At 41.9% G+C, this 16,724-nt stretch overlaps 1 protein-coding gene across 2 annotated transcripts in view; it reads right to left on the bottom strand.

Annotated features, from left to right (window-relative positions):
* The window catches only part of LOC120526278 (CMRF35-like molecule 8), a 34,738-nt gene extending 20,670 nt beyond the window's left edge, over positions 1 to 14,068 (bottom strand). Inside the window, exons 1-5 of one of the 2 annotated variants that reach the window (XM_039749383.1) lie at positions 13,945 to 14,068; positions 7,263 to 7,595; positions 3,059 to 3,151; positions 2,847 to 2,930; positions 127 to 222 (exon numbers count right to left, since the gene is read on the bottom strand). In XM_039749383.1, the coding sequence (XP_039605317.1) occupies positions 127 to 222; positions 2,847 to 2,930; positions 3,059 to 3,151; positions 7,263 to 7,595; positions 13,945 to 13,984 (646 nt within the window). In that variant the 5' untranslated portion in view covers positions 13,985 to 14,068. Of the gene's footprint in view, positions 1 to 126; positions 223 to 2,836; positions 2,931 to 3,058; positions 3,152 to 7,262; positions 7,596 to 13,944 lie in introns of both variants that reach the window. The other variant, XM_039749385.1, reaches the window with a different exon arrangement.
* Between the last annotated feature and the right edge of the window lie 2,656 nt (positions 14,069 to 16,724).

The following is a 16,724-nucleotide window of genomic DNA, read 5'->3' as shown; positions in this document are numbered from 1 at the left end:
AACTTAGCCAGCAAACGCACCTGTGTGTTATGCCATGCCGAGTTTGTCTAACTTGTTAGTGTTACGTCAGCCGCTTATTTCATTGCCTCTTGTCTCTTTTTCTGAAGGGTCTCCCAGTTAACTTACCAGTTTGTTTCTTTTTCTTCTTGTCTCTTCTGAAGATCACAGTGACCAGCAGCAAAAACAACACCGTCAAGCCCAGCAGAGCACAGAGGAGGATCACTAGAGTCAAACAAACAGGGAGGCAAAGTCAGTTCATCAGTTGTGCTTCACTGTTCTCTTTCAATGCACGTATTGATGCTATGGTAAGAGAAGCAGAAGTGGATGTTTTTGTTTTTCTTCAAGCTTCTTTCCTGTTTTCAGGTGAAGGTGTTCATCTCATAAACTCATAAAGCTCACAAATAGCATTTACTATTTGTGCTTTTAATTGATTCAACAACAACAAAAAATACCCATTAAACCCATTAAAGGCTGTGGCAGAGGCGCTATATAGGCTTCCGATCTGACAGAGACTGACAACGGAGGCATGTAAAAATGAAACAAAAGATTTACTTTTCTTCAGCTGTGGTGCACATCTTCCCCGTGTCCCACAGGCCCTACACAGTCCATAAAACACACGCCAAAGAAAACACCCAAAAACCACACTCTTCTTTCTCTACTCCTCCCAGGCATCATCCTCATCCTCATCCTCATCCTGACTCCAGCTCCTGGAGTGTTGGCTGCTGGCTCCTTATATAGCCCACCCTGGAAGTGCTTCAGGTGATAATTAACCTAATTCAGGTTGCACCTCCTGGTGTGGCTGCTTTCCAGCCCACACGGGCTTGTTAAGCCATGCAGCTCCTCCCGGTGGCGGCCACGGAGCCCAACAAGGCTGAGCCCTGAAGTCCCACACCCCGATGTAACCCAGGAGGGCTGCCACCACACATTCCAGGGGATGTAGGGTACATCCCATGGCTGCTCCCCAGGTCCCAGTGTCCCATCCCACATCCCGACTGGGCATGGGTCCCGGCCGTCCGACACAAGCACCCATTAAAAAGTAAAAGGTACAGGTACAGGAAATTGAGAGTAAGACAATATAGAAAAGCAATATAAAAAGCACTAAACAAAAATGCAACTCCTGAGGGAAAGCCAACCCTTGTGGGCTACCAAAACTTGTGCTTCTTTCAGCATCTCTCTGTGAATTCTAAAGTTGTCCAGGAAAAAAAAAAGTTCTTAATGGTGGCAGAACAAATGCAACTCTGGATTGGCACACTTTATGCTGGCCTTCCTTATCCAAACCCACTTAATGCAGTCATGAAGGCTGGAGTGCATCCCATTAACATGGCTCACAAAATACAAACCAACATTGCATGGAGTGTTGGAGTGGCCGATAAATAAGAATGGAGAAGTCTTACAAAAAAACTCAATATGGGGTAAATAACCATGATCTGTACATTCTTCTTCTTCTTCTTTTTTTGGCTGCTCCCGTTAGGGGTCGCCACAGCGGATCATCTTCTTCCATATCTTTGTCCTCATCATCTTGCTCTGTCACACCCATCACCTGCATGTCTTCTCTCACCACATCCATAAACCTTCTCTTAGGCCTTCCTCTTTTCCTCTTACCTGACAGCTCTATTCTTAACATCCTTCTCCCAATATACCTAGCATGTCTCCTCTGCACATGTCCAAACCAACGCAATCTCGCCTCTCTGACTTTGTCTTCCAACTGTCCAACTTGAGCTGACCCTCTAATGTCCTCATTTCTAATCCTGTCCATCCTTGTCACACCCAATGCAAATCTTAGCATCTTTAACTCTGCCACCTCCAGCTCTGTCTCCTGCTTTCTGGTCAGTGCCACCGTCTCCAGCCCATATAACATAGCTGGTCTCACTACCGTCCTGTAGACCTTCCCTTTCACTCTTGCTGATACCCGTCTGTCACAAATCACTCCTGATACTCTTCTCCACCCATTCCAAACTGCTTGCACACTATTTTTCACTTCTTTTCCACAATCCCTTCTGTACTGTTGATGCCAAGTATTTAAACTCATCCACCTTCGCCAACTCTACTCCCTGCATCCTCACCATTCCACTGACCTCCCTCTCATTCACACACGTATTCTGTCTTGTTCCTACTGACCTTCATTCCTCTCCTCTCATATCTTCACTTCTCCAGGGTTTCCTCAACCTGCTCCCTACTCTCACTACAGATCACAATGTCATCAGCAAACATCATAGTCTCCTGTCTAATCTCGTCTGTCAACCTGTCCATCACCATTGCAAATAAGAAAGGGCTCAGAGCCGATCCCTGATGTAGTCCCACCTCCACCTTGAATGCATCCGTATCTCCTACCGCAATCCTCACCACGGTCACACTTCCCTCATACATATCCTTTACAACTCTTACATACTTCTCTGCCACTCCCAACTTCCTCATACCATACCACAGCTCCTCTCAGTCACCCTGTTATATGCTTTCTCCAGGTCCACAAAGACGCGATGCAACTCCTTCTGGCAATCTGTATATGTCTCCATCAACACCCTCAGAGCAAACATCACATCTGTGGTGCTCTTTCCTGTCATGACACCATACTGCTGCTCACTAATCATCACCTCACTTCTTAACTGAGCTTCCACTACTCTTTCCCATAACTTCATGCTGTGGCTCGTCAATTTTATCCCCCTGTAGTTACTACAGTCCTGCACATTCCCCTTATTCTTAAAGGGGGGGGCAGAGTTAACAATCTGTCCATTAGCACTGCCCAAAAACAACACCAGAGTGTCAGCATTCTTGTCATTATTATGAACTCCATGTATTTCTAACTGGGTTTAAGAAACCGTCTCTGAGTCTGTAATACCAGCTGTTACCCATTGCTTTTCCGTTTCTAGTTGCTTCTGTTTTGAATTCAGTCTCAGATTCCATTGTGGACATCAGTGTGGTCTGCAAACCAACTAGAAAGGAAAAGCACCACTCGTTAGGTTTTATTACAGTTCATGGACAATCAGTCTTCATTTCATGATAAGTTCTCAAACTGCTTTTAGTTGCAGACCAACAAAATGAACTCAATATAAATCCTCACCTGGCACGCTGAGAAGAGGCCTTGTGGTTAGCACTTCTTCCGTTCGTCTGATGACACTTTGTAGGACAGTGAAAGCAGATGTTGGGGAAAGATCTGCAAAATTGAAATCAGTTCATCCTTAACTTGCAGATGTGGATATGCAGTGCCCTCCATAATTTTTGATTATTCTTTGATTTACCCCTCTGCTCCACAGTTTTAATTGATTAAAGTACATTGCAGACTTTCATTTAAGGGGACTTGCATACATTTTTGTCTCAACATGCAGAAATGATAACAGTTTTTCTACACGGTCCCCCCATTTCAGGGCACCATAATGTTTGGGACACAGCAATGGCAGGTCTATTAAAGTCGTCATATTTAGGTCTTTCTTGCATATCCCTTGCATGTAATGACTGATTGAAGTCTGCAGTTCATAGACATCACCAGGTCTTGAGGATCTTCTCTGGTGATGCTCTGATAAGCCTCTAATGCAGCTATCTTCAGCTCCTGCTTGTTTCGGGGTCTTGTTCCCTTAAGGTTACTCTTCAGCATATGGAAGGTCTGCTTAATTGGACTGGCTTGGCCATTCAAAATGTTTCCATTTTTAGCTTTGAAAAACTCCTGTGTTGTGTTAGCAGCATGTTTAGATTATTATCTTGTTCTAAGATGACATGCTGTCCAATGAGTTTGGAGGCATTGACTGGAACTTGAGCAGATCAGATGTTTCTATACATTATGCCACAGCCGTCAGCATTTCCATCATCAATACTGTAAATAGAAGTGTGCCAGGTCCTGTGACAGCCATACATGTCCAAGCCATAACACCCCCACCACCATGTCTAACAGATGAGGTGGTCTGCTTTGGATCACGGGCAGTTCCTTTTGGTCTACACACTTTGTTCTTGTCATCACTCTCTGATTCAGGTTCATCTTTATCTCATCTCTCCACAAGATTTTTTTCTAGAATTCTGTAGGCTGTTTTAAGTCCTTTTTCTCAGACTGTAATCTGACCAGCCTGTTCTTCTGGCTAACTAGTGGTTTGCATCTTGAGGTATGGCCTCTGTATTTCTGTTCATGAAGTCTTCTGCAGATTGTCGTCTCTGACACACACACATCTGCACCCAGAAGTCTGTTTCTGATCTGTCAGACAGACATTTGGAGCTTTTTCTTTATTATACTGGGGATCTTGTCATCAGCACTGGAGGTCTTCCATGGCCTACCAGTCCCTTTGTAATTACTGAGCTCATGAGTTTGTTCTTTCTTCTTCATGATATTCCAGACAGTTGAGTTTGGTCATCCTAAGCTTTTACTGATGTCTCAAATGGTTTTACTCTTGTTTTGTGACTTCATAATGGCTTCTACAGACTCCAAAAGGTACATAAGCAAGCCAAGGTATCTTACGAAGCAATGAAACAAACCTGAGGAGACTCAGGTATGCAAATCCCCTTAAATGAAAGTCTGCAATGTAAACTTTAGTTGTGTCTGAATTGTTTGATCTGTAATTCTAAACTGTGGAGAGGAAGGGGAAATCAAAGAAAACTGTGTCTATGTCCCAAAACATTATTGAGGGCACTGTACTTCAGATGAGGCTCCAGAAACAGTCTGAGTTACACAACAGTTATAAATGTGTCACGTCTCAATATACCATAAGTTGATACCACAGCCTCGATCTGCTTAACACCACAGGCTAGTGTAATTTAAGCCCCAGCCATTTATTTCAAGATGAGGCATTGAGTATAGCTGCAAGCAAATGAGGGTGACTAAAACTGGCTGATGGCGACCATGAGTCATAGTATGAGAGCCGAAATTTCCACCACAAGCTGGGGTTTTAAGGCAATTTAGTCGCCCAGCTATTTAAATCAGTTCAAGTTCAAGTTCAGGTGAACATTGTAAAATTAACAACTAAATTCAATTATTGATATTTAAAGATGATTAAAACTGACTGATGGGGTCAATGAGTCACAGGATAAGAGCCGAAATTTCCACTCTGCAAATAAAAGTTTGTGCCGTTGGTTTAGCTGGTATTATGAATTAAACGGTGCCCCTCAAGGTTGAGATCATTGGAAATTCTATACTTCTGGGGTGTTAATTTGAGATGCTTTAGTGCCTCATCTAAAGTTGGTTTCTGCCTCACATTTGATGCTGCTGGGATAAGCTTCAAGCCCCTGATGACTCCATATTGGAATAAGTACATGTACAAAAATGAATGCTGACCATAAACACAGTATTCTCACTACGAGCATTTAATGTTATCATTTCATCCTACGGTCATCTAATATCTGACGTATGCAGAGGTGCAAATAGGGATGTTGCAGAATATGCTGTGAATAAGGGAGCCCAACCTGTCTGAAAGGCAGAGTTCAGTCAGCAGGAGGACAGACTTAGATGATACCTTCCGCTGAGCGAAGTGCTGTGGGTAGCAGGAGGAAAGAGAAAACATGTTTGTTTTTACTGTCTAAGTATTTGCACTTCACAACGTTAGAGTTCCTTAGAAACAAATGAAGCAATGCAAGTTCTCTTCATTTGTTTTTTGTTTGTATTACAAGAGTTACGCTTGTAATTTCATTAACACTAAAACGTTTCCATGCAGGTTGGCGCATTGGCGATCCTAAATTGTCCCTAGTGTGTGCTTGGTGTGTGGGTGTGTGTGTGCCCTGCAGTGGGCTGGCGCCCTGCCCAGGGTTTGTTTCCTGCCTTGCGCCTGTGTTGGCTGGGATGGACTCCAGCAGACCGCCGTGACCCTGTAGTTAGGATATAGCGGGTTCGATAATGGATGGATGGTGTGGCCTATTGCTAGGGTTCTTACCTTGCCGGGATGCCTTGAAGGACCGGAAAGGGACATGAATAGCTTCCGGGTCACGAAGGGGCAACCGCCCTGGACTAAGAGAGGACCACGGGAGAGAAGCAAAGAGGTTCTGGCCTGTTGGGACCCGTGGCCACCACCAGGGGGCGCCTGAAGCCTCGTTGGACCCTGAGAACTGTTGCTTCCGCCACACCAGGCAAGATGGCGGATGAACCTGCTAGGGACGCCCGGAGTGCTTCCCATGCAAAGGGCAGCATTTCCGCCATACCAGGAAGTGCTGCCGGAAGGTCGTCATCAGCCACCTGGAGCACATCCGGGCAGGAATAAAAGGGGCCGCCTTCATACAATCGAGGAGCGTGAGTCGGGAGTGGGAGATGGACAAAGCTTCCAGGAGGCCAAGGACTGAGGAAGAGAAGAATTATTGTGGTGATTGATTAGCTGTGTGCATTGTGTGGTGTTCGGGACTTTAATCCTGTGTTTATTAATGTTAAATAAACATGTGTGTTTGACAAAGATGTGGTTTCCATCTGGTGGAACTTTCACAATGGCACCCAACAGGCCAGAACCTCTTTGCTTCTCTCCCGTGGTCCTCTCTTAGTCTAGGGCGGTTGCCCCCTCGTGATCCAGAAGCTATTCATGTCCCTTTCCGGTCCTTCCAGGCATCCTGGCCAGGTAAGAACCCCAGCAATCTGCCACAATGGATAAAATATTTCTCGAAAGTGCCTTTAGTTACAATATGTATGTATGTATGTATGTATGTATGTATGTATGTATGTATGTATGTATGTATGTATGTATGTATTTATTTATTTATGTACTTATTTATTTATGTACTTACTTACTTCTCTGCCTATTTATGCATTTATTCATATATAGAGGCCCTGTTAAAAGCCAAATTTCCCTCTGAGGACAAATAAAGTTCTAATCTATCTATCTATCTATCTATCTATCTATCTATCTATCTATCTATCTATCTATCTATCTATCTATCTATCTATCTATCTATCTATCTATCTATCTAACGTAACAATAATAAGAAGAATGTCCCTAGACATACTTTTAATGATCTTATTGTACTGCATGCCTATTAAAATAAACTAGAACTTAAAACATATCCAAATCCTAGCAGCTAAATTGTGAACAGGATCATTATGTCTGCAAACAATGACTAATTTCAGGGGTCATGATTTGTATTTACCTGGAGTGTAATGATTCATTTATTTTTCATTCCATTATTCTATCATATCTGTGTCCATTTCCCAGCAGCAGATGCAAGGCTGGAACCAGCCTTAGTGGAGGGGGTCTGTCCAGCACAGGGCACATTCCTATATAAACGTACGCTTTATGTGACTTATTACATTCTGATTTATTTTCTGTCTAGAAATGAAAAAGTGATTGAAGCCAACAGTCACTTGCACTCACCTTTCAGGATTTCAATATTGACGTCTATGTATTCATCCAGAGAGAGTGTTATATCAATTCCGCAGTAATATTTCCCAGCGTCAGACAGAGAGGCATTTGTTAGTGTTATTTTTATCAAACATTCAGAAGCGTAATCAAAAATAGACATTCTCCCTCCAGACGTGAAGGTTTCTGGTTTATTGCTGTGGATGATGACATCACTGTTACTGTTACAGGGGGTACGGCAGACATATTTATTCTTCATCTTGTGCCGGCAGTTGTATTTGCATTTAAACTCTAGTTGTCCACCTTCTGGGGCTCTGAAAACTGGTGACAGGTTGACAAAACTAAAACCTACAGAACAAAACAAAACAAAAAATATATTTACTGGTTCACAACATGGACAGATAATTATTTAATAAGCGACTATTGTAATAAAGTACAAAAAAACAAATGCCATCAAAAATAAGACCAATAATAATGATCATCAGCAAGAAGAAAACCTTTAACGTCACAACTTTAGCCAGTTAATAATGTTTAGAGCCTTAAAATCAAGATTAAAATTTAGAAAGTAGATATTTTACAGTAAGCAGGTTCTGCCTTTCAGAACTCATCTAAGATCACTATTAATTCAAGGGTACATTTTCCCATTACTGCTCCATTTTTTTTACTCTAGTTATTCTTCATTAACGCTTCAGTTTCTGATATCTGAGCCAGCCCTGACGCATGAGGGCATGTGTGACTCAGTAACAGATTTGCCATCAAAATTATTATGGAAGAAATTAATTAAAAAAAAAAACCATAAACATAAAGGATTGAAAATGAGTTGGAAGAAGATTAGGATTCAGAAATTAGCCTGCAGGGAGAGCTTCTGAAAAGAATGGATACATTTAGAAGTTTTGGATCAGTGGTAGCCCAAGATGGAATCTATCTATCTATCTATCTATCTATCTATCTATCTATCTATCTATCTATCTATCTATCTATCTATCTATCTATCTATCTATCTATCTATCTATCTATCTATTATACAGTGCCTTTAATATCTATCTATCTATCTATCTATCTATCTATCTATCTATCTATCTATCTATCTATCTATCTATCTATCTATCTATCTATCAATAGAGTAGCATGTATTGGTCAGGAGGAATCATCACAAATGATTTCCTTGGTCTACTGTGTTTAATGCTTTTGTTTCCTTGCTGGTAACAATTCTCAAATACCCCACACATACAGTAAAATATACTCCATCCTGGTATTACTTACAGTATGTTGTCTTAGCTATGGCTATCTACTTCGCATGTCTTCATGGCCTTGTAAACTTTAACTTTTCTCATGTACTGGCCTAACCTTCATGCAGTCCCATCTCTTACCAAACCCCAGAACGTTATTCTTTCACCGCTTGTGTCCTCTGCATGATTTCATTACCATCACAATAAAAATTTTTGTCTATAGGATGAATGTTCATATTTGCTTTGTATTTATAGACATTTAACTTGTCCTATCTAGGGAATCCATGGACCTAAACCTTGCCAAGAAATTCACTCTCTACCATAACAGAGCTATCATGTTTGCCCAATGCAAGATTAGTTGTGCTCTTTGTACAGCAGTTAGAAAGAACATTAGAGAAGTTCTAACAAGAACAGGCCATTCAGCCCAACACATTCGTCCTTCCTGTTCATCCCAATTGTCCAAAATAATATCAAGTCAAGATCTGAAGGTCTGTAAAGTCTTACATTCCACCACACTACTTGGCATGTGCAAATATAATATGAAATGAATGAAACTTAACATTCAGGGTCCCTAAACCTGGAGGGACCCCAGAAGTGATTTCAGTCCATATTGCTTAAAGAATTTTGGTGTCTACTGTATGAGAAGGGGATTTAAAAAGACAATAATATTAATAGTATTATGAAATTCAGTATAATATTTTCAATTTAAATCTGAGATGTAGTGGTTAAATGTTTAAATATTTTGTTGTTTGGAACAACCCCATTGATGGAAATGCCAGCTGTTATCCAGACCTCGTTGCTGGTTGCAAAGGGACCCCCAAAGCAGTTCAAGCTTCAGGACCCCAAAAATGTAGGTCTGCCACTGCTTCTTGGTCATTTATTCCATGTGTCTATGGTTGCTTGAATGAAGAAAAACTTTCATACATCTATGCAAAATTTTCCCCTAATAAGTTTCCAACTGTGCCCTCATGTTCTTGTTGCAGGATTTATTTTAGCTTGGATCCACTGTACACATTCATTTTATAATGTTAAACACTTCAGACGTGTCATCTCTTCATCTCCATTTCTTAAACTGAAACGCTCAGCTCCTTTGACCTCTCCTCATAGCTCAACTTGTCAGTCCCTGCTTCAGCCTTGTCGCTCTTCCCTGAACTTTCTCTAATGGTGTTATGCCTCTTTTTGTAATATGGAGACCACAACTGAACACAGTACTCCAGGTGAGACCTCACTAGTGTGTTATATGACTTAAGCATATCCTCCCTTGACTTGTACTTAATAACCTATGTGTATTCTTGATCATTTCTAACAACTATTTGCCTGTAGGCAGTGATAAGACCACTATGTCTCCAAGGTTCTTCTCATAAGGGGCACTTTTAATTTTGATATGTTGTATATGGTGTATATAAAGCTAACATTTCTAATTCCCACATTAATACTTTATATTTATATTCATTAAATTTCATCTGCCACAAGTCTGCCCAAGTCTGTATGCTCTCCAGGCCCCATTTATAGTTATTGAGCTGATTGTACATCACCTGCTTTTTTATTTAGTTTGGTATCACCTGCAAACTTAATCAGCTTATTGATTATAATCTTCTCCAGATCATTTCTGCATGTTAAAGAGTGGCAACCCTAACACTGACCCCTGGGGGAACACCGCTTTTAAAATCACCTGATTCCCTCACTATAACCCTTTGCTTGCAGTGTCTGAGGCCCACCTGAATTCCCACATCTATTAGTTTGATTTCTAATCTTTCATGTGGTATCTTTTCAAAGCCTTCTCAAAATCAAGTTAAATTATATTAGACAGATAGATACTTTATTAATCCCAAGGGGAAATTCACATATTCCAGCAACAGCATACTGATAAAGAACAATATTAAATTAAAGAGTGATAACAATAAAGGTATAACAGACAGACAATAACTTTGTATAATATTAACGTTTACCCCCCCGGGGTGGAATTGAAGAGTCGTATAGTGTGGGGTCTCTTCAGTCTGTCAGTGGAGCAGGACGGTGACAGCAGTCTGTCGCTGATGCTGCTCCGCTGTCTGGAGATGATCCTGTTCAGTGGATGCAGTGGATTCTTCATGATTGACAGGACTCTGCTCAACGCCCGTCGCTCTGCCACGGACGTCAAACTGTCCAGTTCCGTGCCTACAATAGAGCCTGCCTTCCTCACCAGTTTGTCCAGGCGTGAGGCGTCCCTCTTCTTTATGCTGCCTCCCCAGCACACCACGCGTAGAAGAGGCGCTCGCCACAACCGTCTGATAGAACATCTGCAGCATCTTATACTCACATCACGTCACATTTTTTGTTGCTTCCACACAAATATCCAGTTTTTAGTGAAAAGTAACCGTCCTTGTCTGAACCCATGTTGCATATCATTTAAAGTTTATCTTTGGAAATCTTGTTAGCTTGTCCTCATACTTTATTAAATACTCATTTACACATAATTATACATTTCTTACTTTATTATTTATTTTCAAAAAAATGTCATTTGCATGAAATTTAGTTTGGTGAAGCTCATACAAATAAAACATCAACATAAACAGAGTGTAAAAACAAGAGGTAACAGCATCCATGATTCAGCAACAGACCACCAACAACCACTTTAAAAAAACACAGCTGGACAAATGTATTGAACTACTGAAAACAGACCTTAAAGTTGGATCAGTTTAGGTTAGATTCGATTAGATTTGTTCACACAAACACAAATACAGAGGAAAGATGCTGAAGTTAAAACGTAGGCCAAGAAGCAGGAAATAAACTGCTGAAAAAAATTAAAGGACCACTTTGTGTCAGATCTCAATAGGAAAAAAAATCCTGCTGGCTATCTCTACTGATATGGACTGATATGGTAATGTGTTAGGAATGAAAGGATGCCACATCGTTTGATGGAAATGAAGATGATCAACTTACAGAGGGCTTCTCCCAGATCTGGACCAGGGCATCACTGAGCTCCTGGACAGGCTGAGGTGCAACCTGGCAGCATCGGATGGACTGAAACATAATGTCCCAGAGGTTTTCTATTGGATTGAGGTCAGGCGAGTGAGCAGGGGGCCCAGTCAATGGTATCAATTTCTTCATCCTCCAGGAACTGCCTGCATACTCTCGCCACATGAGGCCACGGATTGCCGCGCACCAGGAGGAGCCCAGGACCCACTGCACCAGCATAGGGTCTGACAAGGGGTCCAAGGATTTAATCCCAATACCCAATGGCAGTCAATGTGCCTTTGTCTAGCCTGTAGAGGTCTGTGCATCCCTCCATCGATATGCCTCCCCAGACCATCACTGACCCACAATCAAACCGGTCATGTTGAACGATGTTACTGGCAGCATAACGTTCTCCACGGCTTCTCCAGACCCTTTCATGTCTGTCACATGTGCTCAGGGAAAACCTGCTCTCATCTGTGAAAAGCACAGGGAGCCTGTGGTGGTCCTGCCAATCCTGGTATTCTATGGCAAATGCCAGTCGAGCTCCACGGTGCCGGGCAGTGAGCACAGGACCCACTAGAGGACGTCGGGCCTTCAGACCACCCTCTTGAAGTCTGTTTCTGATTGAGACATTCACACCAGTGGCCTGCTGGAGATCATTTTGCACGCTCTGGCAGTGCTCATCCTGTTACCCTTTGCCCCAAGGAGCAGATACCAGTGGGTCCTGCTGATGGGTTAAGGACCTTCTACGAGGGATCCTGTCCAGCTCTCCTAGAGAAACTGCCTGTCTGTCTCCTGGAATCTCCTCCATGCCCTTGAGACTGTGTTGGGAGACACAGCAAACCTTCTGGCAATGCCACGTATTGATGTGCCTGCCATCCTGGAGAAGTTGGACTACCTGTGCCACCTATGTAGGTTCCAGGTATCGTCTCATGCTACCAGTAGTGACACTGACTGTAGCCAAATACAAAATGAGTGACAAAACATATGAGGAGGGAGAAATGTCAGTGGCCTCCCTCCACCTGTTGCACCATTCCTGTTTTTGGGGTCATCTGATTGTTGCCCCTCTAGTGCCCCTGTTCATTAAACTGATTAACAACCCCCTCTGCTTCTTAAATGACCAGATCAATAGCCCAGAAGCTTCATTGAGTTGATGCTATACTCTCATTAAAAAGTGTGCCTTAAATTTTTTTGAGCTGTTTATTTTTAAATTATTCTATTACAGGTACCGTGGCTAGTATAGAAAAAAAAAAGGATAAATGTCTGTGTCTGTCAGTTTGTCTGTCAGTTTGTCTGTCTACTTGCTATGTCTCACATATCACATATAACAGATCTATGCATTGCAGATAGATAGGTAGTAAATTTTGGCTTTTTACAGAAGCTCTTTAAATAAATCAGTACATAAATAGGTAGATAAGTAAGTAAGTAAGTAAATAAGTAAGGCATATTTAGTGAACAGAGATTCATTAATATACAATGTGTTCAAAACAGGCAGACTTATTATGGAACCATTAGTCTGTTTTAATAATTGGATGTTTTGCTGTTCTAATAATAATAATACTAATAATACTTGAAATAATAATAATAATAATAATTGAGGAGTATTCATTGCATGGACAGTTTTGCAGAGGTTGTGATAAATCTACAAATTGGCAGCAGGTAAAGAACATCAGCACTTTAGAACAAGTTTGAGGAAAACGAGATACTTTGCTGCTTCTATTTGCCAAATTTTTCCAAACTTAAACTTGAGGTGATTTTTTAAACTCCCTAAAGTCCTTCTGTCTTCCACACTACTTCTTCATTGTGTTTATGGTTCTTTGTGTGAAGAGCAATGACTTTCTAATGTTGTCCGGTGACCCCTCTCATCTCTGTGCCTCCTCTCATTGGACATTTTAGCCCACGGGTGTCCAACTCCAGTCCTGGAGGGCCGCAGTGGCTGCAGGTTTTCATTCTAACAATCTTCTTAATTAGTGACCAGTTTTTGCTGCTAATTCACTTCTTTTGTCTTACTTTTGATTAACTTGACTCAGACTGCCTGCATTTCATCTACAGTGACTGTGATCTAATTGGAACACAGCAATATAAATTCAAGCAGCTCATAGTATTTATTATTCAGAAGCCAGATTTTGAAATCGTAGTAAAGTGCGTTATTACTACAAACAACATTCCACACATTTCACCGTATACTACTGAGCACACAATACAAATACTTTAAAGTTGCAAAAAAATAAATATATAAATAAAACATCAAGACGCTACACTGGAAGATCTGAGCCTATTATGTGACTTTGCTGAGATCTCTGCTGAAACTCAAGAGGAGACACTTGTGAGAATATCCGGGTATTTTGTCTCAGGAGAAAAATCTGAGAAGCAGAAGACACATTTTATTTCTTTCTGATCTCATTGTTGTCTAAGAGAACCCAAAATGATATGCGATGGATCTCTTTTTTTGGAAAGACGTCTGCTGAATCAATAATAACCTGACTGATCAGCTCTACTAAAGTCCAGTCCTTTAAAGTAGATCCACATACCTGTAATGAGCAGACTGAGAATTCGCAGAGCCAACTTCATTTTCCCACCTTCCACCTTGATCTGAGTGTCTGGGTTTCCAGAAGCTCTTCAGAAGACAAGGAAAAACGTGAAGGCTGCCTTCTGTCTCGCACAGCAGCTTTGTGCTTTGTACTTCTAGAGGTGGGCTGCCCACTTCCTGTTCAAAAGATGCCAGAAGCAGAGAATCGCTCTCTGTTTTGAAGTTGCCTACCCACTGAGGGATGTAAGACTCACATATGACAGAGAGGGTGACAGATTCTGTTATCTAATATGTGATCTGTCCCACACCCAGATGTTCATATCAAGCGACTATACGCGCTGTATGGTTTTTGACATTTGTGTGATAATTCTACAACTTTTTATTGAAGAGTCAGTGCTATACACTTTCTATTTCTTTACAAATATATTATTCATTCATCCATCCATCCATCTGTCAATCCATCCATCCATCTGTACCATGACTGTAAGTTTAAAGTCACTGCTCTGTGCAAGAAATTGTTTTATTGATTCATTCACATGAGCAGGCCAAGTTTGGCACACAGGGGCTAATCTGCCTGCATTTAGAAACCGCTAGTTTGGCAGTTTTGAAGGGGACAACTGCAGTGTAGGCATTGTGCTCTTCTTATATTTTTGGAGGTGGGGTTGAGTCCTTTTACTGTCCTTGTTTGGAGACCAGAGAGGACCAGCACATGGAGCAGCCAGTATAAAAAGGCTTGGACGACGGTCAAATACTTCGAAGCTGACAGCCGGATGATGTTATCGTCATCCGTCCCAAAAATCCTTTCAGCGCAGCAACGGAAAACACACACGCACGCACACACACACACACACACACACGCACGCACACACACACACACGCACGCACGCACACACACACACACACGCACGCACACACACACACACACACACGCACGCACACACACACACGCACGCACACACATGCACACACACTAGTGTCAATTCAGCAATTCCAGCTCACCTAATCTGCATGTCCTTGGTCTGTGGATGGAAATCGGAGGATTCAGAGGAAAGCTATGCTTACTTTGTGAAAACATTAAAAACACCCAAAAATCCATCATTCTACATGTGACAGGTGTCTGGGCACACTTACAGGTAATCTAACCTAGATACCATTAAAATATCTGACTACGCCACCCAGTTTTATTAAGAGACTGGGAACTTTTGAAATTTACCAGTAATAGTGTACAGGTTTCTTTACATTTGGCAGTGCGGAAACACACAATAGAATACACAACAGTAATTTCAGGAAAACCAACAATAAGTTACAGTTACCCAAGACAATACACAGTAAAGTACATTAAAAAGATAAATGGAGGATACAACCTTTAGCGGTGCAGAGTCCAGTTTGCACACTGTGTTACCCCCAACAATTAATCGTTCAACTGTCCACGGATGCACTCTGTTCACCGAACGCTTGTTTCCCAACAGTTTTGTCAAATCATTGAATCCCTGTCGCTTTCTCTTCATTGTTCTTTTTTTTCCCATTCTGGGCTCCTTGTGTTGCTGTGACATTGGCACACCTCGCTTCTCATCCGCCAGCTTTGCTTGGTCCTTCCATGTAGCTTCCCTCTCTTGATGGACCCACAACCAGCATCTTATTGTGGATCTGTCTCTTCCTCCCTGGAGGTAAGTGTTGCTGCCCTTCTGCCTCACGTCGTACCCGCCACGTAACCCTAGTCTTCCCGTGTGCCCCTGTGCTCTGTGTGAGTGTCTTGGCAGCGTTTTCAGTGCACCGTCCCTCACCCACTGCCTTCTCCTGCCCAGAAGTTTAATTCTTTCAGGGCTGATGTCGACTTTTGTCAAAAGGAGGAGCTGACGATAATCGGTAATCAACTATAAACTGTGACAAAACCAATCGTTACATTTTAGTTTGCTTCATTGGTTTTGATCGAGATTTCCTGCACTCTCGTGAGTAGCAAGGCGCAGACAACGGCAAACGGCACTGTCATCTGGCGAGAGATCAAAGCAAATGCGTAAAGCAAAATACTCCGTGGACGACGAGTTGCCTGTTCTCTCTGAACTGGACTAAGACTTGTCGGTCTCTGATTTTAATACAAGCGATCGAAAACGAATATGAGGTTTTGCAGCTTCAGCTGATTGGTCCCCAGCTAATCGTGGTGCCAAACAGATTCATGTAGCTGACACAGCCTATGGCACTGTTCACCTGGGAGGACTTCCACTTAACAATGATAAGAGGTAGAAACCAGATTGCAATGCACTGTGACTGCTGCTGCTGCCCCGTGCAGCCATGTGAACACAGCCTGGCAGCTGGCCTGATGCACATTCTTGGCAAACTGACCGCCACAGCATGCAGCAACAGACGTTTTATGTTGATTTCTGTGTGAAGCCATTGTGTTTCAGAAAACAATGTTTTATGGAAAAGATATTCAGCCCTTAAAGAGTTAAATCTCCTGCAGTCCCTGCCTATATCAACATGACGATGGATTAAATCAAATTTCCTTGGCTTAACAAATAATGTAAAACACAGATTAACAAAAAGTGTCGTTGCCAACTATCATTGAGTACACATATGCTGATTAGAAATTAATATCCCCAGACATGTTCATTTCTAAGTCAGGTAAACACAAAACATTTTCCAAGGAAGGAGCAGTTCTGTTATCACCATTTTGTCCTGTTAGTATGTTTAAGCAGTTCAAACTTCAAAGTGGGTGACTCTTTTGCAAGACAGCAAATACCAAATATCCTGTAGACGGCCATCACAATAATCCGTAACAGGGTA

Source organism: Polypterus senegalus, chromosome 3 (genome assembly GCF_016835505.1).
Source record: "Polypterus senegalus isolate Bchr_013 chromosome 3, ASM1683550v1, whole genome shotgun sequence".
In the NCBI taxonomy this organism is placed as follows: Eukaryota; Metazoa; Chordata; class Cladistia; order Polypteriformes; family Polypteridae; genus Polypterus; species Polypterus senegalus.
The sequence above is the reverse complement of the archived record's forward strand: the minus strand, read 5'-3'. Positions and strand labels throughout refer to the sequence as shown.